Genomic DNA, 24,741 nt, shown 5'->3' on the forward strand with positions numbered 1-24,741 from the left:
TTGATATAAGAGATTAGCACTAGAAAAGGACGCTAGTGATAGAGCAGTCTTATGAATGAGAGGAAAGGGGTAACATTGTCTTTTTCTGCCATCGAGCTTCGTAGTATAATCTCCAAAAGGACGAAAATATGAGCTAAGTTAGGGTGAACGAACTATAGAACTGACCTCACATGTAATGAGTCCCATCATTCATGTCCAAGTCCCATCACTTTGCAGTAAGCCTCATGTTCTGTCAGGGGATCTATGTATCTGTCAGAGGGACGTCATTTAAGTACCTTTGATGATATTGTAACCTTTTCCATAGCAAAAAATAAGTCGAGAGGGTACGTTCACATTCATATTTTACTTTTGCTACCTTAGGGCAAGTTGTGCAATCAACCAGCGTTTATTTATGAAACCCAAATATTTCCAGTCAAACATAGGGTGTATGAAACCAAATGTGCATTAATAGCTCACGGAAAGTTCATGAGCGTGGACAGCATCTCCATACTGTTCCCCGCTGCCCCCCCAAAGGTGAGTCGTTTGTCCTCTGGTGCCGTGGGGTTATCGACTGTAAATGCCACCTGTACCACTAACTCCTCCGCTGTCACTATCACGTGTGGCCGGTGCGGGAACCTGTGGAGAAATGGTGTACGGTATAGTGTTGACTAGTAATGCCACTTAGATTAATATATACTCTCTAGCAATGCATTTTTTTCATTCTAGCAGTATGAATTCATGTTTATGTATTACACACAAAACAGAACCTGGAGATTATAAGCTTTTGTTTTCAAGTATCAGTTGTGCTAACTTTCTTCAGTTAAAGAAAATGACCGCAGCGCTTGACCCTGTTGTTGCGTAATGCTGGCATAACCTAAGGCCAGAACGTTCAGAATGATTAAGATTCAGGCTCAGTTAAGTCCATATAGATTCGAGAAAGTTGTTTAGATATAATTATGTAAGCTACTGTCTATACTTTCTTCACTCTGACTTGTCCTAAAACTCTCACTGCCCATCTTGAGTGCAGATTTATAACAATAGGTCAACACTCGAATATGATACTAGTCATGAAGAGGTGTTGTGGGATGGATGTACAGCTGTAGTATTGTCTTTTTCTGCCACTGACTTATGTGAAATAAGCTGCAAAAGGACGAAAAAGTGATCATAGTTATGGCAAAAAAAGAAAAAAAAGAAAAAGAGTTACTGTATATTCAAGTACACTTCTGTCCATCCAGACCATTTAGGTCGGTGACGTTGGTTGTGTCATTTAGGTCCAAATACGAGAATTCAGGTTTAATTAGTCCCATTTTGGTAATTTCATCCTTTCACAATATTTATTTATTCCTCATCTCTTCCTCTGTAGGAATCATGAGATCTTGCACCATCTCTTATGTAGTGTGCGAGTCGGTAATTTGTGGGAATCAAGTATAATAATAAGACATGTTACCATGCAAGATTTCTCATGTATGCAGCTCAGTGTCTCTGTGTTACAGCAGTATTTTACAGGTTCGTTGTCGACACACAATGTTTACCGTTAGAACTTCTGCGGGAAAAGATCTGGTGCATGGGTGAAAGATAGACGTTGATCGATAGTCCATGATGCCACTTGTAACGGCCGAGATTTTGGGTCGGTGAACGGCAGCCATGAGAACACTTTGGTTCTGTTGATGAAAAAGCAATCTGTCCATTAATTAAAATTCAGAATTATCGACCATTTACTTTGTGTTCTTGTAAGTTCTAGTCAATAGGACCAGGTCAATTATTTATGAAGATTTAAATAATAATGTGAACAACTTTATAGACTCCAATCATTTCACTTGGTGTCAAAATTCATTGTTTATAGTTTGGATAATCACAATGGATCAGTATTTATGTTGGCAATTGTATACGGATAATTATCGTTACCTGAAGACTGGCAAGGTATCATCCACAACAGCAACGAGAGAAGTGGTTCGTGAGAGAGTCCTGTGAAGGTGGGGAAGGTTCTGGAGTTGGAAGAGAGGGATGCGAGTGAATACGAGCAGCTTTGTTTTCTGGACCAGCAGGAGGTGGCTCTTGAAGTAGGACTCAGTGAAGGCAACGAGGAAGGCTGGGTCTTCGCTCACCACAATCATGGTCACGCACCACAACGCATCACCAAGCTAATGGTGCCAACATGAACAATATCACGAAACTAATTGTGCTAAAATTAATATCAGGAACCGAATGACAACAAGAATATTATCATGAAACTTATGATGCCAACATGAATAATCGTCTGACAACGAAAGGACCCTGATACTCCACCTGACTACAATTTACAGCCATCGATTATTCTGTACAATCCTGGCTTTTGCTTGTCACCGGTGTGTCCTTGCACCAAGTTCTTGTCGGTGGTCCAGGAACTGAAAGAGCGATCACTCAGTTGTGGGCCAAGTACAGTTCCGATTACACAGTGCTAACTCAGGAATACTTAATGAATCAAACTTTTTTGTCTGGTTCCTTCAGCCTGATGACGTCTTTTCTGTGTTTCGTGCCGGCTACAGCAGTCACAAGAGAAGAGAAGACGTCTATGAGAATAATAATTATTAGTAGTGTGTTTTTATGCGTGAATATTTTCATAGAACTCTGAATTGATTGCCTCCAGATATCAGTTTCTTCACCCTCATTCGTGTACATGCTGTGGCCACATGGCTGTCGAGCTGTGGCTATACTCTGTGAGAGTTGTTCGTATGTCATGCTGGTGTTTTGTTCACTAGTCTTCACCTCAAACACTCCGACTCCCCAAGGAGTATGTAAGTGTGCTAGATCCTGAAACAGAACACATAATGATAAATCCTACCTGTTCTTCACAACTGAAGCAACAATAAGGATAACTAGGAAAATACATTAACCCCTTAACCGCGGGGCATCACTTTCGTGACGCTTGGGAGCAAGGGATCATACCGCGGGGCGTCGCTTTTGTGATTCTGTGTTATTTTGAATTCACCCGGGCTTCCAAGTGGGGGCTTCTATCATCTATCAGTACTGCCAATGTCCAACACTAGTCAGCACTCCTAATCTCATCTGTACTCCCATCCATTGTTGACAATTTAGCCATTTCTCCCCGTTCTTGACTCCCCTCCCAACCCCCCCTCCATTACACTATCCTCTCGCCTGCCCGGCCGTGCTACGCTTAGTAAATCTTCCCTGGAATTTTTCACTGATTTCATCCATTGAAATAAGCCCTATGCCCTATTCTTATACCAAATAATATATACAAGAAAGAAATAAGGTAAGTGAGAGTGCCATACACCTGGAATTGGCTAATTATCACCTGACAACACCTCACGTGCACTCGTTCGCTAATTTTCGCTGTTTTTTTCCCCTTGAAATATGCCATATAATCTATTTTCGTAATAAATATACATATAAGGAGGGAAGGGAGAAGCCTAAGTGATATTTACATTCACCTGGAACTACCTAATTTATAATGTATTGTCTAGATTTCCTGCCAATCATTTCAGTGAAATATATAGCTGTTTCAAGAGCTACGTTGGTAGTACTGAATAACCCCCAAGTAGGCCTCAACCTGGGCCGGCCCTCCTTTATCAGTTCTCTCTCATCTTCCGAAGAGGAGGTACGGCTCATCCTCTTGCTGACTTCAGGGCCTTTTTTCACCCCCATGCAAAGGGCCCTGTGACCTTTACCCCCTACTAAACCTCGTGTGGAAAGTGGTAAAGGGCTGACAATTGATAAAAGAGTGACTACGATCTTTCTATTGAGTAAAACAGTGCAAGTGGAATTGTAAATAATGTGTAAATAATGTGTAAACAGCAAGTGAAAGTAATGAATGTAAATATACGTGAACAATGGAAAATAGTTTTATAATTTACTTCAAGTGACAGTGCATAACACAGTGTAAATAAAATAGAAATGTAAATAACGTAAATAAAATAGAGAACGTAAATAGAAATGTAAATGAGTAGTATTATAAGAATACGAGTATATACCCTAGGAGTAATGAAAGTGAAAGTTTCACTATAGCATGTCTGAATACTATGAGTTATGAGAGTGAAGATGAAAGTGACATTCACTCCCAATGCCAGTATACAGGACGAGAAAGTGAATGCTACGTATTTTACTGAAAGAAATTGAATCCCTACAGTGACAATAAACTAATACTACTGAAGGAAACTTATGGATAAAGACTGTAGATATATATAAGTGTTATATAGTAATAGAAATATAAAGTGTGAGGGGTTTTATGAATAATAAATGACAGAGTACCAAGAGCGAACTAGCGCAAGTGCGGCGGTCAGACGTGCTCATAATTTTCATTGCTTTCACAGTGTTTTTTTTTTTTGGAGTATGGATCCCAAACTACTTGAAAATCATAGAGTAGTGTTTATAGTGTTAATATCTAGCTGTGGTAATCATATTACGGGTTGTCGGGAAGTGTAAAGTGGAGACTTCGTTACCCAACTTCAGAGGTCTCCACAAGTCCTACGGTAACTGATGAAGGCTCAACAAACATTCCATGAGAAAGCTGAAGGTATGTGCCATAAGCATATATAATTTTAATATTCTAGGACTAATAACTGATTTTTGGCAAATATATTTTGAGAGTCTGTCGGAGCCCGAATAACCCCGCGGCACATGCAAAACATCGGTAAACATGCCCGCGGTGTAGGGGTTAAACATAATAGCTACAAGTATCACAATTCTGATTGACTTTTTGCAGACTTCGTCTTATCTAGTTCTTTCAGCAGCACAGAGAGTTTAAGCCGAAAATGTGAATATTTGTATCGTACAGTAAAGTAAGAACTGACCTAATGTTTAGCTTTTAACCCTATCAGGATCTTCTTTTGAAGCTCCAAACAGTTTTTTCATTATTGTTGTGCTTACTTACTTGCGTCATGGAGATCGCCCATGAGGAACCATCTGCCAGCAGTAGGACAGAAAATTGAGAACAGCACTCTATGGCCAACATGTCATCCAGTGGTAGGCGGCTGTCCATTGATGCAGTGGTCGTGTCTGACAAATACGAGGCTGGATAAAAGCACACTTGCTCAGTACTCTTTTTAGAAAAAGTATTAGAGTATATGTTTGGCAATATGCTCCAAACTCAATCCTTCATCTATCAGTGCTTTCTCTCTGCTACTTAACACTGCCGGTAGCCAAACTATTATACTAAAAGCAACACAGCGAAAAGCACGGAGAGATTCATGTTCAGTCAATCAGTGATTACTAATTGGCGGGGTTAGGTTGCATAGTTTATGTTCGTTTTATTTGTAGCTCAGTTAAAATAAAAATTATAACTACGAGTAGCTGTGTAGTCGTGGATAAACTAACCTTCAAAGATCATAGCCCCCTAGGGTTACAGTCGCTTGAAGCATTCGATGGATTCTGTGTACCTCTTTTTTCTTATTGTAAAAAACAAGCAAATGAAATAATTAAATACAATGAAATAACTTGATGAGATCTGGTGATGCACATGTAATAGCCTAGATCAAAATGAAACTACTTTTCTTTTTTTCCCTAGCACTTTCCCTATACTGCAGTCTACGTGCCTGTGGTGTGATGTAGGCGGGCATGGACCAGGAGGCAGCAGCAGACATCGTGCCACCACCACCAACAACGAATAACGACACGACCACCACTGCACACATACAAGACCACCGCACATCACGGCAACCACCGCATACCTCCGCCACCACCGCACGTCAAGACCATCACAGCACACCTCCGCCACCACCACACGTCACGACCACCACAGCATACCTCCGCCACCACCACACGTCACGATCACCGCAGCACACCTCCAGCACCACCACATTTATTTCTTAAAGAAACCTTCAGCATAACACTCCTTGGGCCAGCTTCATTAAGAAACTCTAAATCTGCTCCTTCTCGTAGCTCAAGGTATATATTTTGCATTAGGAATAACAGACATAGGTCTGCACTTTTCTTTATTCGTTCTTTGAAAAAAAAATGACCATAGTTTTTCTCTCATGACTTACGGATTTATTTTTCAGAAAGAACGAGAGTTATTGGGAAACTTTTGATATATGCTGCAAAAGCAAATGCAGTATCAGTTAGGAGAGGGAGTTGATAATAAGTTTGTGAAGTCAAATCCTGATCAACAACCAGAAAGCAAAATCAATCTGTGGTTTATGCAAGTTCATCCTTATATTTTCCGTGTTGATGTACATTTTCTGGATGAGGAAATTTACTTAGTTTTTTTTTATTCCCCCCAAAACACATGTGTATCTAAAACCACAAAATTGTCATACAAAACTCAGACTTCCCTCATCCTTCAGGCACTGTTACTAACACATACAACATCAGGATGTCTGACAAGCTTCGTGACATGATATTCGAAGAAAAATGGACTTTATTCAATATTACATTTTCAGTATGACTTTCATTACACATTAATATATATATATATACCACTGCATATTACTCCCATACCATTTTGAAACAAAATACACTGTTTAGAAATATGTTTTAATCCCGTTAATTTCATCTACATCAAAACATTTTTGTCTAGGAAATCTTTTAAATGTGATGCAGGTGAGAGAGCCTAGTTAACCCGAGGCATCCCATCAACGTATGGGTACGTCGTAACGTTTTGTCACAGCTAGTCCCGTCGACGTACTGATACGTTGTGCAATTGCAAGGTTCATAATTTGCACAATTTTCTATTTTCATGCATGATTTTTAGTACTTATATGCGGGACACCTTCCTCTATTCCTCCACAAGATGCCAGGTGGGGACAATGCCTTACACTGCATAACCTCCCCCCCCCCTACACGCCATTGTCTCAGCAATTCACTTGTTACCAGTGACATGGCCAATAAAGACATTCAGGGCCAGAGTGATTCCCCATTCGATGACAATATGGAGGACAAAGTTTACATAGCATTAGAGGAAGAAACAGTCAGAAATGATGATCAGGTAATGTCCCCAAAAAAGATCAGGTATGTTGATGGGTTAGTGAGTGAAACAGTGCTTATAATGCCTATATTACTGTTTGAAAACCAATATACTCTCGTACTACATATAAATTCGTACCAAATAAATAAATAAATACCGTTTATGAGTCGTGTGGAATAGTTACCCTCCCATAGAACTCATTTTCTTTGGAACCAGCCTGATAAAAACCCAATAAGTTAAGGAAATACTGCTACCTGTATCAAGTATTTTAAACCCCAGGTGAGCGATTTCTCTATGAATTTTCGATGTCTCTCACCAAAGCGGAGGTTTTAGCCAAAAAAAAAAAAAATCCAAAATAGCTCGGGATTGGGGGGTGTCGGATGTGCGAAATAGCTCGGGACGTGACAGGTTAAACATTCTAGCCAAGTACAAAAAATAGTTTATCATCTTATGAAGAAACACAAACAAGTCTGAAGCCTGTGATTCCAATTTTCCGAGGACAAAAAAAACATATACAAGAACATCTGGTATGACACATGAAATACACGTTTTCAACTTTCATAACCTAGAACAATATACATTATCGTTCTGAAAGAGATCGACAATATTTTTTCAGTATGAAATAAGACTTAGATGTCCGTTGAAAGTATTATGCCATGTACATACTAAGTACTCGGTGTCTTGAAAATCTCAACGTAATGGTGGCTTTGTGATGTAGATGCTCACTTAACTGATAGCTCATATAACTAAGAGCACATATGAGACATCACATCTCTTACCTCACTTCAGTCAGCTGTTTACTTTGCTCAGCTTTGGGTAACAAAAGCAATATTTAGCACAGATATCACACTTTTCTGCTTTTGCCAGTTTATAACAGAGATGCAGATGAATTTACATGAAAGGGAACTTTATCTTTTCCTTGGGTCTTGCTAGTTTTTCTCTCCAAACGACAACGAAACTATGGCACGTGATGTGTTCCCAGTTCATAATCTTGATACATACAACCAATTCATTTGGCTGTCATGTATAAGAAGTCTGTCTGGTTAGCATCTGTTTCGATTGCAAGACAATGTTTCAAAACAAAAGGAGTTAGCAAAGTTACTTTGAATGAAGTTGATTATGAGTACTTTAACCTTACGTTTACGTGAAACTCAGTAATACCTGTACAGATCAGGGTATTTCGTATATCCATAGTTATAATGAAAATCTGTTTGTATTGCCCCGAAATTCATTTTAGGCAATTATAACTCATCACGGTGCAATGTCATGGGATGGAACGCATCAATACTGCCGTAAATTTCTTTTGCAATATTTTCCTTTACTAGGTCGGTCAGTGCTATGTCTGTTCTCAACGTGTCCTCTCCTGCTTCATTCGCTTGAGCCACCTGTAGACAGTGGTGACGCTGGACTCGGTTACCCAAGGAATGGCACGTGATGACAGGCCCTCTCATCCACAACTAGATGAAGTTGTTGCGTTCTGTCAGGGAGGTTGGGCGTGAGGGCCGCTGTGTTTCCATGTTCTAAGAGAGGTATTCAACAAATAAATATAAAATAGAACTTTGTCCTCCTGGTTACTTTGCATCAAGTGTAGGATGTACGATTTGTAGTTACTTTTAAGTCCTTCCAAACGGTATGTTACTTTCACTGCACTCCTGTTGCTTCTGGATATTGTATTAATTACGAGATTATTAGTAAACTGTTTGACTAAGGCTATTTATAAAACTTATTCAGTTCGAAAAACCTCTTCTGAGTTAAATACCTTCTGAATGTTAGGACAATATATAAATATTTTTAACTATCTTTGGATATTGAGAGGCAAGTCTGGATACTGGTAGTAAGTTTTGGGTTGTAGACGGCAAGAGGCGTGTAGTATCTCTCATTCATATGCACTGTTCGGCAATTTTTTTTTAATCCATAATAAATTTGCTGTAATGAGGTCCATCGAAAAAAAAAAATGAAAGTCTACAATATAGATCGTAACTTGAAGCCTGCCTAGGATGAATTGTGTCTAAAACTTCACTGGTTCTCTGATTCATACCCCGAAAAAGACCCACGAAGCAACCTACTAATCTCTCTACCCAATGAAAGGTGTGGGGAACTGTAACAGGTTAATGAAGAATGAGCTTAAAACAGCAAATAGTTTATAAATAACAATAGTGGAGCGAAATACGTCAAAAGACAACTGTAACAAGTCCTTCTACCAGTCTTTAAGCAATAAAAACAATTCTCTAACCATCCCCCCCAAAAAAAAAACTGGGCAAAAGAAACAAACCTGAAAACAACAGAAAGCTCTAAGAGAAAAAAAAATCAGATCAACAGAATCAAATTTCTAAGCAACAGAAATAAATCTCTAAGTAACAGAAACAAATATCTACGCAAGACACAGGTTGGTACTTAGAGACAGGTAAGCTGGTATGACCGGGATGCTTTATCACACACTCTCAGGCTCTCTGTTACGGGTTATGGAGGAAAAAATGTCCATGGGTCCCAGAGACATCACTTACTCTTTGGAGAAATGATCTGTCCCCACCAACTACCTAAGCAAGGAAAATATATCTAAGAAACAATAAAAACTAATAAAAAACAAACAAGTCCTTATAAAACAAACAGGTTATTCAACAACAAACAATTTTTTAAAGAGAAAAGTAAGTCTAAAGCAAAAAAAAAAAAAAAAAAAAAAAAAAGATCATCCTCCTCCAAAACGAAGCATGTGAAACCAAAAATAAGTCTTAAAACAATTGGAATACATCTGAATGCAACAGAAAAATGCCCTAAACTAATCTTAAAACAAAAGGTACAGTTGCCACTAGTCGGTAAATTTTTCTGCTAATTTCCTGATGATCGAGAGATATTCGCTGTGTTTTCACGCTCTCTGAAATTTAGTGATCTGTAAACACAAAAAACGTCGAAAGTTAAGTTAATAAAAGATACTAATTACCTTCGCGTAAAGATGTTTCGTTCGGTCAGAGAGGTTGGTTGTGACGATCGCTGTGTGTTCATATTCGGTGTCTAAAACTTATACATCAGAGGATATAGAAAAAGATGGACACTATCTTCACCTACACTGTCAGTATAAGGTGGTAAAGAATTAATAAATGTCTCCCCGATAAAGATACCTTGCTCTGTCAATGGGGGTATAATATGACAAACAGGAACGCGTTACCTCATGAATAATAACAACATGGTACTATGTCACTAACAGCAACACGGTACATTATCACTTACAGCAACACGGTACATTATCACTAACAGCAACACGGTACAGTATTATATCACCGACAGCAACACGGTGCTATTTCACTAACATTAACACGGTACCATATCACTAACAACAACACTGCACCATATGACTAACACGGTGCCATATGACTAACAGCAACACAGTGCCACATGACTCACGATCAAAGTGTAGGGGAAGGTAAGGCTGGAATGTGATCTCTAACAGCCTGGAGCAACAGCTGAGCTCTGAGTGCTGACCGGCCCCCTGGGGCCCTTATATAAACAGTGAACACCTTTCCCTCCCCTCTCGCTACACCAGCCAGTGAATACCTTACCCTCCCCTCTCACTGCACCACCCAATAAACACCCCCCCCCTCCCCTCTCACCACATCAGTCAGTGAACACATCCCCCTCCCATCTCACTATCCAGTGACAGTTTACCTACTCCAACAGATCAGCTAGACGGATCAACTAAAACAAATAGACCAACTAGGTTACTGGGGACATGTCCACATATTTTCATGGTGATCCTCCCGTTAGTGTTATATAATTCCCTGGAGAGACAAGCACAGACAGACAAGTGTGACTACATATCCCTACCCTCAATGGTAGAAGATACTGTCACGCAGAGTATAATGTTGCTGCACGTGTATACTTAGGTCACTACTCCATCGGCAGTGGATTATGAAAAAAAAAAAAAAAAAAAAAAAAGAGACTTCTAAAATTTATTAATATATATTCTTACACAAACGGTAAAAGTGATACCCATGAGAATACACTGCGGTGAGTGATACTGGAAGTAATGCTTGTGCTTTGCCATTTGTATAATTTTATATATAATTCTAAATCATTTATGAATTCATTTAATTGGTTAGTAATCACTGCTTTCCTTATCAAACTTAAAATGAAGTAAGTAATTCATATGAAGAGCGTTGTCACCAACGGTGATGTGTGTGGCCAGTGATGGTGATACTTGTGTCTTAAGTGGCCACCTGACCCGTTTGGCCCCACCTGGCTCCACCACACACCAGCTCTATCACCAGCACCACCACAGCCACTGCGAACCCATACCCAAGCACCGCAAACATGCCCTGAAAATGGATAACGTGGGAGGTAGATCAGTAATCCTTTCATTAATGGACTAAACTAATAATACCCCTTTTACATGCCTAGTCAGTTCTTACGAAGTTACACATATATGTCTATAAAAGACCTATTAAAACAATTATTTTTTTCGAACTTATCTTGAGGTCGCGGTATGGATTGAATTATTTTCAACTATCCTATATTCTTGTATAGCCTTGACGTTTAATCTACCCTTACACTCAGATAATGTCAGTATAAACTAGTTCTCGGAGGATAATATGGAGATTCATATACTTTGTCCATAACTCGTGTGTCTATCCAGCAGCCACCGACAACTGCCCTAACACTTCACCATAGGCTATTTCAATGTACCAGATATGATGTCAAGTTGACTATTATCCCACAATATGCAATGGGAAGACGTGGGGGTAGTGTGTAAAGGACGTGGATAGATTCGTAATTATAAAAAGCAAGTTTTACTGTGGTCTTTTATTTTTATCCGAAATACCTACCTGAATAATTAAGTGTGACACAGTACATATTTACATATGAGATATTGAAAGATGCTCATTACTCGATTTCATACACCCAAGTTTTTCACCACTTTACTCCAGTGAAGTATTTTGTTATTTATTTTCTTAAGCTTACTCACCGTCGTAGTAAAAGGGTTAATGCAAGCTATGTTCAGCCTCCCAGATAAAAAAGAAAAATCGTGAACCGAATAAAATCGTCTTGGTGTAATGATAAAATGCAATATCAGATTGAGGGGGATACAAGGTAGTGAGATAAATCCATCCTATATTCAGTAATGAAGGAAGTTACTATCATGGCTTACCCAAAGACTGGTGAGTGAGAAAATGGTGGTGACGGTGATGATCCTGGGTGGGTTCTTGCACATGCTGGAGTTGTGTTCTGAGTACTTCATCCATTTATCGTACAGCCCTGATTCCACCAACTTGTAGGATCTAACCACAAAGAGACACTTATATGTCTGTATGTGAAGAATAACTCGCTAAGAAAAATGACAGGTGAAATACGGAGCTCTCTTCTGTTCTTCCAAGACATCTCAGGGTGTGTATGTGTATATATATGTAAATTTATCATACACCCCAAACCATACTGTGAAACTGACCAGATTATAAATATGTGTTAAATTTATTTTTTTAAGGATTATTCTGCAACTATTGTTATTTGTCATTCATTATTGCTTATTTTACCAAACTGGGGCACTTACAACTTATTTATCCTCGGTAAGAAGAGGCTGTTCTTCTGAGTCACCATGGCCAGAGGGGTGGTTGCGTAGACGCTCCGTGAAAGGTAAAAATCACAACGACCTGCAAAAAGAATTAGTAGATATTATTAATACACATGCGTAGATATATTATTAGAAAACTACTGAAGGGTTTCTTTTACGGACCTACAAGATGCTTCTTATTTTGAAATGCCAGGCAGTGTTTTATATTTGCCTAACAATCGTTTTTAATTAATTACCACCTTGCCTCTTGTCAACAGTCGTTTGTCCCTGAAATCCTCATTTCTGTTATATGCGTCAGTGTCAGTGTCTTTCTCTGCTGCCTGACATTATTTATTATAAGTGGAAATTGTAACAAGAGGAGTCGTACCATCTTCACTGCTCCAGCACTACTCAAACAGTTTATTTTAATAAAAGCACCATTTAGAGGTAAAGGCTTTTATTTTCTCCCTAAGTATGGTCCTTTAATTAACCAGTTTATCAGGTGAAGAACCCTTAATAACATTTAATTTATTCTTACTGATGACAGACGATGGGAAGGGAAGGGGAGCTCTCAAAACTTCTCCTCGTGAAATATTTAGTCCGTAGTGAGTATCTTCCTTAATGATCCATATAAACTCAAAAGAATATATCTGTTAACTTAAAATAACCTGATTATTTTACTCATTAAAGAAAAGTCTTAGTACAAGCAAGTTTATATTCCATGACTAACGTGACATGACCAGTTCAATAGCAGCTTGTGTGTGTGTGTGTGTGTGTGTGTGTGTGTGTGTGTGTGTTCATGCTTTTTTAGAATAACAGCAATTAAATATTGATATGGTGCTGGCTTAGTACTGCAATGATAAACTGATACATTCTAAAATACAGATATCTAAAATTAAATTAAACATACACAATTTCAGTGACTTCAGTAATCATAATACAACCTGTGAGAGAAAAGCTTTTGGGCAGCAAATTGATAAAGTTCAAATTCCCGTCAAAGATAACGTGAGTGGCAGCGCGCACGACGGTCTCCATGCTGTTTTGTAATTCGACGTACTTGTTGTAGGTGACCCGTTTTGACCCCATCAGTTTCTTCAGTTCATGTAGTGGTCCTGACGTGGCAGTCTGAAAAGAATAAGGCTATCAAAAATTGTCTGCTTTATGGTATATGTTTATGGGATCTGGAAACACGAGTTTTTAGTATAAAAAAAAAAAAAAAAAGTAAATAAAAGGTACATGTAAATGTCTTGCAGAACATTTTGGTTATAAATCAAACATATGAAAATTACCGATGACCCATGTTAATGACTGAAAATAGCATCAGGAACTTAATTACCTATCCAAATCATTGATCCAACTTATGAATTTATGTGCTGCTTTACAGTGTTTGAGAAATTGTATATGCCCCCCCCCAAAAAAAAAATAATATTTTTAATAGACAGATATTGCTGTAACCTTAGGGCAGCCTGTTACTATGATATGAATTTCATGAACAGGTTAATCATCATTTCAGGCAAAACTGATATGCTTATTGTTTTTTTGACGCCACAGTTAACTAACAGCATATCAAATAAGTATCGCATTATAGACAGCCAATTAGGTACTCTTAATTTTTTATTCTCCTGAAGAAACAACCACTCACTTCAATATATTTAATGATTAAAGTGTTTGGAACAACAATTATCCCAACATCAGAGTTGTCAAGGACGTCCTCAAGTCTCTGGTAAGGATGGTCTATGTATCTGACGCCCAGGAGGGACATGAGGTTGCCGACGTAGCCCTGTGTCAGCACCACCATCATCAGCATCCACACCCCCAGTATCACACGATCCCACCACCACCGACTTTTAATACTCTTTATATCTGAAAGGCAGAATTTAGGGAAGCAAAAGATATGGATCACCAAAATATTTGATGGCCTGTTTCTAGCAGCTTTGTTGAAATAAAAGTAGTGGTTACAGTAAGCTGTCACTTGTGAAATGAAATTAAGCATCATCTAACACAAGACAATGGTTGAGCACAGTGAAACTTTGTGGGCGAAACAATTGGACCTTTTCATATTCTCACAGAGAGAGGTTGACTAATTCAGAAGATAATAAGCCTGAATGATGACCCCAATAACTCAGCCGTTCCGACATAATCTAATCTCTGAAAGTCGCTTCAAAGTCGATCTAAAATTACTCAGCATAAACCACAACATAGCAAACACTGGTTACCTTCTTGCAAAAGAACTCGCACACAATTGAAGGTGTTGGCATCGGTCATGCGTGGTTCTTTCATATGTGAGGGAAGGCAGAAAGACAGAAGCAGCATCGCAGCGCATACTGTCCATAGTGTTGTCAGCACAGCCACCCAAACCTTTGGTCTAAGAGGCAGCAGGAAGCCCCACGGGTCCACCTCAGGTCGACCACGGGCAGCGAGAATTAGATAATTTCCCATAACCACAAATGGAGAGTAGTCTATCCACTGGCTTCTGGTTATATCCAGAAGAAGTGGTCCGGGAGTAAACTCCACTTCCTGAAATGTGTTTTTATAAAATATAGGAAAGAACAGTAGAACAATATATGTCGGGATATTTTTCATAAAGATTGGCCTTTACCACGTTATACTATGATGACTAGGCTAATTCGTGAGAAGGCTCACAAATCGTTTTCTTGACTCAATGTGTTTACTGCATTGATCGCGTCTTGTTATTTCAAGAGAAATGGTCAGCGAGCTAAATATCTGAAAGGGAAAATGAAAAAAAAAATGTTTCATCAGATGATGTATATGCGAAACATGAGGATCGAATTATACGTACGAGAAAATACAACAATAGTACAGTGCTGAAAGCCGTGAGGATAATTAAACTTTGGATTATACCTAAGATACGGCTGCTTGCAAAAAAAATAATAATAATAATGATAATAATAATAATACCATAATATAAATTGCATGTCAACAGAAACTGATTTTAGTAACAAGAAGTATAAAATAGCCGGAGCGAGCGAAAAATAATGTTAAAAAGAAATGTTCAAAATTTATAGGTGAGAAAGACGCTACTACGTGCCCTAAGCCAGAGAGTATTAGGTGCACAGAGGGCTATATATACTCTAGTTCTAACTTGGCCCAAAATTGCCATTCCATATTGAGAAGTTTGCTGCAATAACATATTAGTACTAGAAAAGAACGCTAGTGAGCGAGCAGTCTTATAAAAAGGACGGAAGTGCTAACATTCTCTTTTTTAACCACCGAGCTTCGTAGCATAATCTGCAAAAGGATGAAAATCTGAGCCAAGTTGAGGTAAACGAACTATAGAACTGACCTCACGTGTAATGAGTCCCATCATCCCTGTCCAAGTCCCATCGCTCTGCAGTAAGCCCCAAGTCCTGTCAGGGGATCTCACGTACGTGTATCTGTCAGAGGGACGTGATTTAAGCACCTTTGATGATAATGTACTATTTTCCAGAGCAAAAAACAAGTCAAGAGGATACGTTGACATTCATATTTTATTTTTGCTAACTTAGAGCAAGTTGTGCAATCAACCAGAGTTTATTTATCAAACCCAAATATTTCCAGGCAAACATAGAGTGTATTAAACCAAATGTGCATCAACAGCTCACGTGAAGTTCATGATCGTGGACAGCATCTCCATAATATACCCCGCCATCCCCCCAAAGGTGAGTCGTTTGCCCTCTGGTGCCGTGGGGTCATCTACTGTAAATGCCACCTGTGCCACTATCTCCTCCGCTGTCACTAGCACGTGTGGCCGGTGCGGGAACCTGAGGCAAGATGGTGTACGGTATAGTGTTGACTAGTAGTGTCACTTGGATTAATTATATTCTCTCAGGCAATGCATTTTTCATTCTGACGGCATGATTATATGTTTGTGTTTTACACACAAAACAGAACCCGGACAATATAAACTTTTGTTTTCCAGTATCAGCTGTGCTAACTTTCTCCAGTTAAATAAAACAACTACGGTGATCCAGCATGTTGTTACGTAATGCTGGCATAGCCTAGACATACAGATCGTTAAGAATGATTAGCATTCATGCTCAGTTAAGTCTATTTAGATTCGAGAAAGCTCTTTATTTACAATTAGGTAAGCTACTGTCTATACTTTTTTTTTTTTTAATCCCTAACTGGTCCTGAAACTCTCATCTGCTCATCTTGAATCCTGAGTTATAACAACAGATCAACACTCGAATATGATGTTAGTCATGAAAGGTGATATGGGAAGGATGTAGAGCTGTAGTATTGTTTTTTTTTTTTTTTCTGCCAAAGACCTGTGTGAAACAAGCTGCAAAAGGACGAACAACTGGTCATAGTTACGGTAAGAAAAAAAGTAGTTATTGTATATTCCAGTTCATCTAGACCGTTTAGGTCGCTGACGTTGGTTGTGTCATTTAGGTCCAAATACGAGAATTCAGGTTTAATTAGTCCCCTTTTGGTAGTTTCATCCTTTCACACTATTTATTTATTTCTCGTCTCTTCCCCTGTAGGAATCATGACATCTTGCACAATCTCTTACGTAGTGGGTGAGTCGGTAATTTGCGGGAATGTACGGTAGTAATAATAATAAGACATGATACCATGCAAGATGTCTCATGTATGCAGCTCATTGTTTCTGTGTTACAGCAGTATTTTTACAGGATCGTTGTCGACACACAAAATTTACCGCCAGAACTTCTGGGGGAAGAGATCTGGTGGATGGGTGAAAGTTAGACGTTGATCGATAGTCCATGATGCCACTTGTGTTGGTAAAGACTCTGGGTCGGTGAACGGCAGCCATGAGAACACTTTGGTTCTGTTGATGAAAAAGTAATCCGTCCGTTAATTATTACTCAATTATCGACTATTTACTGTGTGTTCTTGTACGGTTGTAACCAATATAATCATAAGGTCAGTTATTTATGAAGATGTTAAATAATAATGTGGAGAACTTGAAAGGCTCCGACCATTTCACTGGGTTTCAAAACTCATTTTTTATACCCTCGATACTTACAATGGATCAGTATTTATGTTGGCAACTGTATACTGATAATACTAGTTACCTGAAACCTGGCAAGGTATCGTCCACAAAAGCAACGAGAGAAATGGTTCGTGAGAGAGTCCTGTGAAGGTGGGGAAAGGTCTGGAGTTGGTGGAGAGGGATGCGAGTGAATACGAGCAGCTTTGTTTTCTGTACCAGCAGGAGGTGGCTCTTGAAGGAGAACTCAGCGAAGGCGGCGAGGAAGGCAGGGTGATCGCTCACCACCACCATCATCACGCACCACAACGCATCAACAAGCTAATGGTGCCAACATGAATAATATCACGAAACTAATAGTGCCAACATGAATTATAACACTAAGCTAATGGTGCCAACATAAAAAATGTGACGAACCTAACGGTGCCAACACGAATAATATCACAAAACTTATCGTGCACACATAAATATCATGAACCTAATACCAACAAGAATATAATCACGAAAATAATGGTGCCAACATGAATAATCGTCTGACAACGAAAGGACCATAATACTCCACCTGACAATAATTTACACCCATCAGATATTATGTACAATCCTGGCTTTTGCGTAAGTCCCTGAAATGTCCTCACCCTAAGTTTTCGTCGGTGGTCGAGGAACTGTAACATGGATCTCTCGGTTGTGGGGCAAGTATACTTCTGAGTACATAATGCTACCTCGTAGGAATACTTGATGAATAAACTTTTTTTATGTCTGGTTCCTTCAGCCAGAGGACGTCTTTCTCTGTTTCATGCCGGCTACAACAGGCAAAAGGGAACAGAAAGACGTCTACAGGAATAATATTAATTAGCCGTTTTTTATGTTATGCTTGAATATTTTCAAAGGACTCTGAATTATTGCCTCCAGAGACCAGTTTCTTCACCCTAATTCATTTACATGTCGTGGCCACATACCTCTCGAGCTGTGGCTATAGTCTGTGAGAGCTGTTCGTATGTCATGCTGGTGTTTTGTTTACTAGTCTTCACCTCAAACACTCCGACTCCCCAAGGAGCATATACGTGTGCTAGGTCCTGAAAGAGAACACAAAATTATAAATCTTTCCTATTCTTCACAACTGAAGCAGCAATAAGGATAACTAGAACAATAAATTAAACATATTAGCTGCAACTACCACAATTTTGATTGACTTTGGGCAGACTTTGGCTTATCTAGTTCAGTAGCACAGTGAATTAAAGCCGCAAATGTGAATACTTGTATCGTACAGTAAAGGAAGAACTGACCTAATGTTTAGCTTGACCCTATGAGGCTCTTCTGTTGAAGTCGCACAGTTTTACATTATTGTTATGCATACTTACTTGCGTCATGGATATCGCCCATGGGGAGCCATCTGTCAGCAGTAGGACAGAGAAGTGAGAACACAGCTCTGTGGCCAACATGTCATTCAGTGGCAGGCGGCTGTCCATTGATGCTATGCTCGTGTCTGACTAATACGAGAGTGGATAAAAGCACACTTGTACAGTACTGTTTTTAGTACAAATGCTGACGTATTTGTCTGGCAATATGCACCAAAATCAACCCTTCATGTACCAATGTGTTCTCTCTGCTGATTAAAACTGCCTGTAGCCAAAATATTATACTAAAAGTAACACAGCGGAAAAAGCAAGGAAAGAATTAAGTTCAGTCAATCAGTGATTACTAACTGGCGGATTTAGGTTTCATAGTTAATGTTCGTTGTATGTTATAGCTCAGTTAAATCAGAAACTCTAACTACGAGTAGCTGTGTAGTTATGAATAAGCAAACCTTCAAAAGATCACAGCTCCCTAGGGTTGCTGTGGCTTGAAACATCCGATAATCCATTATTAATCGGAATTCTGAGTACCTCTTTTTTGATATCGTAAAAAGCAATCAACTGAAATAATTAAATACAACAAAATAACTTGATATTTGATGATGCTCATATAACAGCTTAGATCAAAATGAAACAAGCTTTTTTTTTTTCTTTTTTTTTTTTTAAGCTCTTTCCCTGTACAGTACTTCAGTCTATATGCCTGTCATGTGATGTAGGCGAGCATGAACCAGGAGGCAGGTGACCTCCAGGCAGAGCCATAGTATCCTCGCAGTAGTCGACATCATACTACCACCACCACACCCGAAACACGTCACGACCAACACCGCACACCTCCCCCGCCACCACACGTCACGATCACCACAGAACACGTCCCCCACCACCAAACGTCACGATCACTACGTAATGCCTCCACCACTGCCGAAATATGTTACAAGCACTGTGTCACACCTCCACCACCACCACATCTATTTCTTAAACAAACCTTCACCATAACACTTCTTAGGCCATTAAGAAACTGTAAATCTGCTCCTCCTCGTGCCTCAGGGTATGTATTTTGCATCAGGAATAGCACATAATTCAGCACTCATCTTTTTTTTAATCCGCTCTTTGAGAAAAAAAAATGACCATAATTTTTGTCTCATGACCTGGTGATTTGTTTTTTGAGAAATAACAAGAGGTAGGAGAAAATTTTTAATATATGCTGCAAAAACAAACCCCAGTTAGGAGAGGGAGTTGATCATAAGTTTGTGAAGTCAAATCTTGACCAACAACCAGAAAGCAAAATCAATCTGTGGTTTATGCGAGTTCATCTTTATCTTCTTCACGTTGATGAACATTTCCTGGATGAGGAAAGTTACTTAGTTGTATGTCCCCCCAGTTCATGTGTATCCAAAACTACAAAACTGTCATACGAAACTCAGACTTCCCTCATCTTCCAAGCACTGTTACCAAAACATACGTCAGAGTGTCTGATAAGCTTCATGACATGATATTCGAATGGAAATGGTCTTTATTCAGTGTTGTATTTTTATTATGATTTTCATTACACATTAATATATATGCCGCAGCATATTACTTCTATACAGTTATGTAACAAAAATACTTACACTGTTTAGAAATATGTTCTTATTCCGTTAATTTCTTGAACATCAAATCATTTGAGGGCATTTAAATATGATGCAGGTGAGAAAGCCTGGTTAAAAATTCTAGCCAAGCACAAAAAATTACTTTATCACCTTTCGAAGAAGCACAAAGAAGTCTGAAGCCTGTAATATCAATTTTCTGAGGAGAAAAAAAACTAAAACAAGAACGTTTGGTATGACACATGAAATACAGATTGTTTATAACTTTCCTAACATAGGACAACATACATTATCGTTCTGAAAGAGCTGAACAATAGCTTCTCAGTATAAAATAAGACTTAAATGCTTGTTGTAAGCATTATGCCATGTACTTACTAAATACGCGGTGTCTTCAAAACCTCAACGAAATCGTGGCTTTGGGATGCAAATGCTTAATTAAGAGCTCATATAACCGAGAGCACAAATGAGATCTCACATCTCTTACCTCACTTCATTAAGCTGTTTGCTCTGCCAGATTTGGGTAACAAAAACAATATTTAGCACAGATATCAAAGTTCTCTACTTCTACCCCTTTATAAGAGAGACGCAGACGAATTTACATGAAAGGGAACTTTATCTTTTCCTTGGCTCTTGCTAGTTTTTCTCTACGAACGACAACTAAACTATGGCACGCGATGTGTTGGCAATTCATGATCTTGATACAGATAACCATTTCACTCGGCTGCCATATATAAAAATCCTGTTTAGTTAGCATCTGTTTAGTTTGGCAGGGAATGTTTCAAAACTGAAGGAGTTTGCAAAGTTACTTTGAATGAATGTTGATTATGAGTACTTCAACTTTACATTTACGTGTAACTCAGTAATACCTGTACAGATCAGGGTATTTGGTATATTCACCGTGATAATAGAAAGCTGTTGGTATTGCTCTGAGATTCAGATAAATATAACGCATCATTGTGCAATGCTATGGGATGGAAGGCTGTAATACGGCTGTAAATTGCATTGTAATGTTTCTGTTTACTAGATCGGCCAGTGCGGTGCCTGCTCTCAACATGTCCCTCCTGCTTCCACCGCCTGAGCCACCTGCAGACAGTGGTGACGCTGGACCCGGTTACCCTAGCTATGGCACGAGCTGACAGGCCCCCCACCCACAGCCAGATGAAGTTGTTGCGTTCTGTCAGGGAGGTTGTGCGTGAGGGCCACAGTGTTTCCATTTTCTGTCTAAGAGAGATATTCAACAATTAAATATAAAATAGATCTTTGTCCTCCTGATTACTTTGCGTCATGTGTAGGACGTACGATTTGTAGTTATTTTTGTTAATGTCCTACGCAAAAGGGACATTACTTTCACTGCATTCCTGTTGCTACTGGATATTTTATTAAGTACCAGGTTATTAGCAAAGTTTGTGGTGAAAACTATTTATAAAAGTCACTGAGTTCGAGAAACCACTTTTGAGTTAAATACCTTCTGAATGTGGGAACAATATATAAAAATCCTGAACTATATTTGGATATTGAGAGGGGGTTTGGATACCGGCAGTAAGTTTGGGGTACTGAACGGCAGGAGCCATGTAATATCTTTCATTCATAGGCACTGTTAGGCAATTTTTTTGAGTCCATAATATATTTACCAAGAAGGTCCATCGATAAAAAAGAAAAGAAAAGAAAGAAAGTCTGCCATATAGATCGTAAATTGAAGTCTGCCTAGGATGGACTGTCCCTAGAAATTCACTGGTTCTCTGCTTCACCTCCCGAAAAAGACAAACGAAGCATCCTAGTAATCTCTCCACCCCATGAAAGGTGTGGGAAACTGTAACAGGTTAATGAAGTATGAGCATAAAACAGCAATAGGTTATAAACAACATGAGTGGATCGAAACTCCTCAAGAAACAACAGTAACAAGTCCTTATGCAAGTCTTTAAGCAACAAAAACAATTCTCTAAGCATCCCCCCAAAAAAAATTAAGAAAAAGTAACGAACCTCAAAGCAACAGAAATAAATATCTAAGAAAGAGAAACAAACCTATAAGCAACAGAATCAAATCTCTAAGCAGAAGAAATAAATCTCTAAGCAACAGAAACAAACCTCTAAGCAACAGAAAAATTTAAGCAACAGAGACAAACCTCAGAGCAACAGAAATAAACCTCTAAGCAAGAGACAGATTGGTACATATAGAGAGGTAAGCTGGCACAACCAGGCTACTTTATCACACACTCTCAGGCTCTGTGTTACGGGTTATAAAGGAAAAATGATGCATGGGTACCACAAACATCACTTACTCTTTGGAGAAATGAACTGTCCACACCAACTACCTAAGCAAGGAAAATGTGTCCAAAGAACAATAAAGAATTAATAAAAAACAAACAGGCCTAATAAAACAAACATGTTATTCAACAACAAAGAAATTTTAAAACAAGAAAAGTAAGTCTAAAGCAAAAAAAAGATTTTCTTCTAAAACAAAGTGTGTGAAAACAAAAATGGGTCTTAAAACAATTAGAACAAGTCTGAAAGCAATAGAAAAATGTCCTAATCTAATCTTAAAATCAAAGATACCGATGCCACTAGCCGGTATTTTTTTTTTTTTTTTGCTAGTTTCCTTTTGACCATGAGATATTCGCTGAGTTTTCATAATGCTGTCTCAAATTTAGTAATCTATAAACACAAAAAAACGTCGAGAGTCAATTTAATAAAATATAATAATTACCTTCGCGCAAAGATGTTTCGTTCGGTCAGAGAGGTTGGTTCTGACAACCGCTGTGTTTTCATGTTCGATGTCTGAAACTTATGCATAATAGAATATAAAAATGGTGGACACTATCTTCATCTATAGCTGTCAGTATAAGGTGGTAAAGAATTAATAAACGTCTCCCCGATAAAGATACCTTGCTCTGTCAGTGGGGGTACAACATGACAAACATGAACGCTTTACCTCATGACTAATAACAACACGGTACAATGTCACTACCAGCAACACGGTACAATGTCACTTATAGCGACACGGTATAGTATTATATCACCGACAGCAACACGGTGCTATTTCACTAACATTAACACTGTACAATATCACTAACAACAACACTGCACCATATGACTAACACAGTACCATATGACTAACAGCAACACAGTGCCACATGACTCACGATCAGAGAGGAGGGGAAGGTGAGGCTGGAATGTGATCTCCAACAGCGTGGAGCAACAGCTGAGCTCTGAGTGCTGACCGGCCTCCTGAGCCCCTTATATAAACGGTGAACACCTTTCCCTTCCCTCTCGCTACACCAGGCAGTGAGTACCTTACCCTCCTCTCTCACTGCACCACCCAGTAAACACCCCTCCCCCCTCCCCTCTCACCACATCAGTCAGTGAACACATGCACCTCCCCTCCCACTATACTGTGACAGTTTACCTACTCCAACACATCAACTTGACGGATGAACTAAAACAAATAGATCAGCTGGGTTACTGGGGACATTTCCACATATTTTCATGATGATCCTCCCATTAGTGATATATAATTCCCTGGAGAGAGAGACACAGACAGAGAAGTGTGACTGCATAGCTCTACCCTTGATGGTAGAAGATTCTGTCACGCAGAATATAATGTTGCTGCACGTGTATACTTAGGTCACTAACTTTACTCCATAGGCAGTGGATTATGAGGAAAAAATAAATAAAATTCATTAATATATAATTCTTACACAAACGGTAAAAGTGATACCCATGAGAATACACTGCGGTGAGTGATACTGGAGGCAACTCTTATACTTTGCCATTTGTATAATTTTATATATAATTCAAAATTATGAATTCATTTAAGTGATTAGTATCCACTGCTTTCCTTATCAAACTTAAAATGAAGTACGCAATTATGTGAAGAGCGTTGTCAACAACGGTGATGTGTGTGGTCAGTGATGGTGATAGGTGTGTGTCTTAGGTGGCCACCTGACCCTATTGGCCCCATCTGGCTCCACCACACACCAGCTCCATCACCAGCACCACCACAGTCATTGTGAACCCACACCCAAGCACCGCAAACATGCCCTGAAAATGGATAACGTGGAATGTAGTTAAGCAGTCCTTTCATTAATGGACTAAACTAATAATACCCCCTTTTCACTTGTAGTCAGTTCTTACGAAGTCACAGATATATGTCTATAAAAGACCTATTAAAACAATTATTAATTTCGAACTGATCTTCATGCCACGGTGGGGATTGAATTATTTTCTACTATCCATTTTCTTGTACAGCCTTGACGTTTAATCTACGCTTACACTCAGATAATGTCATTATAGACTAGTTCTCGGAGGATGAGGTGGAGATCCATAAACTTTGTCCATAACACGTGTGTCTCTCCAGTACATATTTGCCTACGAGATATTAAAAGATGCTCATTACTTGATTACACATACTCAAGTTTTTCACCACTTTACTCCAGTGA

At 39.0% G+C, this 24,741-nt stretch overlaps 2 protein-coding genes across 2 annotated transcripts; both read right to left on the reverse strand.

Moving 5' to 3' along the window:
• Positions 1–11,079: 11,079 nt before the first annotated feature.
• LOC145390861 (uncharacterized) lies at positions 11,080–13,505 on the reverse strand. The gene is made up of 4 exons (XM_080265601.1): positions 13,364–13,505; positions 12,420–12,519; positions 12,021–12,150; positions 11,080–11,190 (listed from the first exon to the last, which is right to left on the reverse strand). The coding sequence occupies exons 1-4, from the start codon at positions 13,503–13,505 to the stop codon at positions 11,080–11,082; spliced, it is 483 nt and encodes a 160-aa protein (XP_080121727.1).
• A 1,095-nt stretch (positions 13,506–14,600) lies between these two features.
• LOC145390862 (glutamate receptor ionotropic, kainate glr-3-like) lies at positions 14,601–17,667 on the reverse strand. The gene is made up of 5 exons (XM_080265602.1): positions 17,456–17,667; positions 17,080–17,208; positions 16,022–16,180; positions 15,724–15,814; positions 14,601–14,936 (listed from the first exon to the last, which is right to left on the reverse strand). Exons 1-5 carry the CDS (start codon positions 17,665–17,667, stop codon positions 14,601–14,603), a joined length of 927 nt encoding a protein of 308 aa, XP_080121728.1.
• Positions 17,668–24,741: the final 7,074 nt, after the last annotated feature.

This window comes from Coenobita brevimanus, chromosome 16, assembly GCF_032717465.1.
Source record: "Coenobita brevimanus isolate Jiangsu-jjx chromosome 16, ASM3271746v2, whole genome shotgun sequence".
In the NCBI taxonomy this organism is placed as follows: Eukaryota; Metazoa; Arthropoda; class Malacostraca; order Decapoda; family Coenobitidae; genus Coenobita; species Coenobita brevimanus.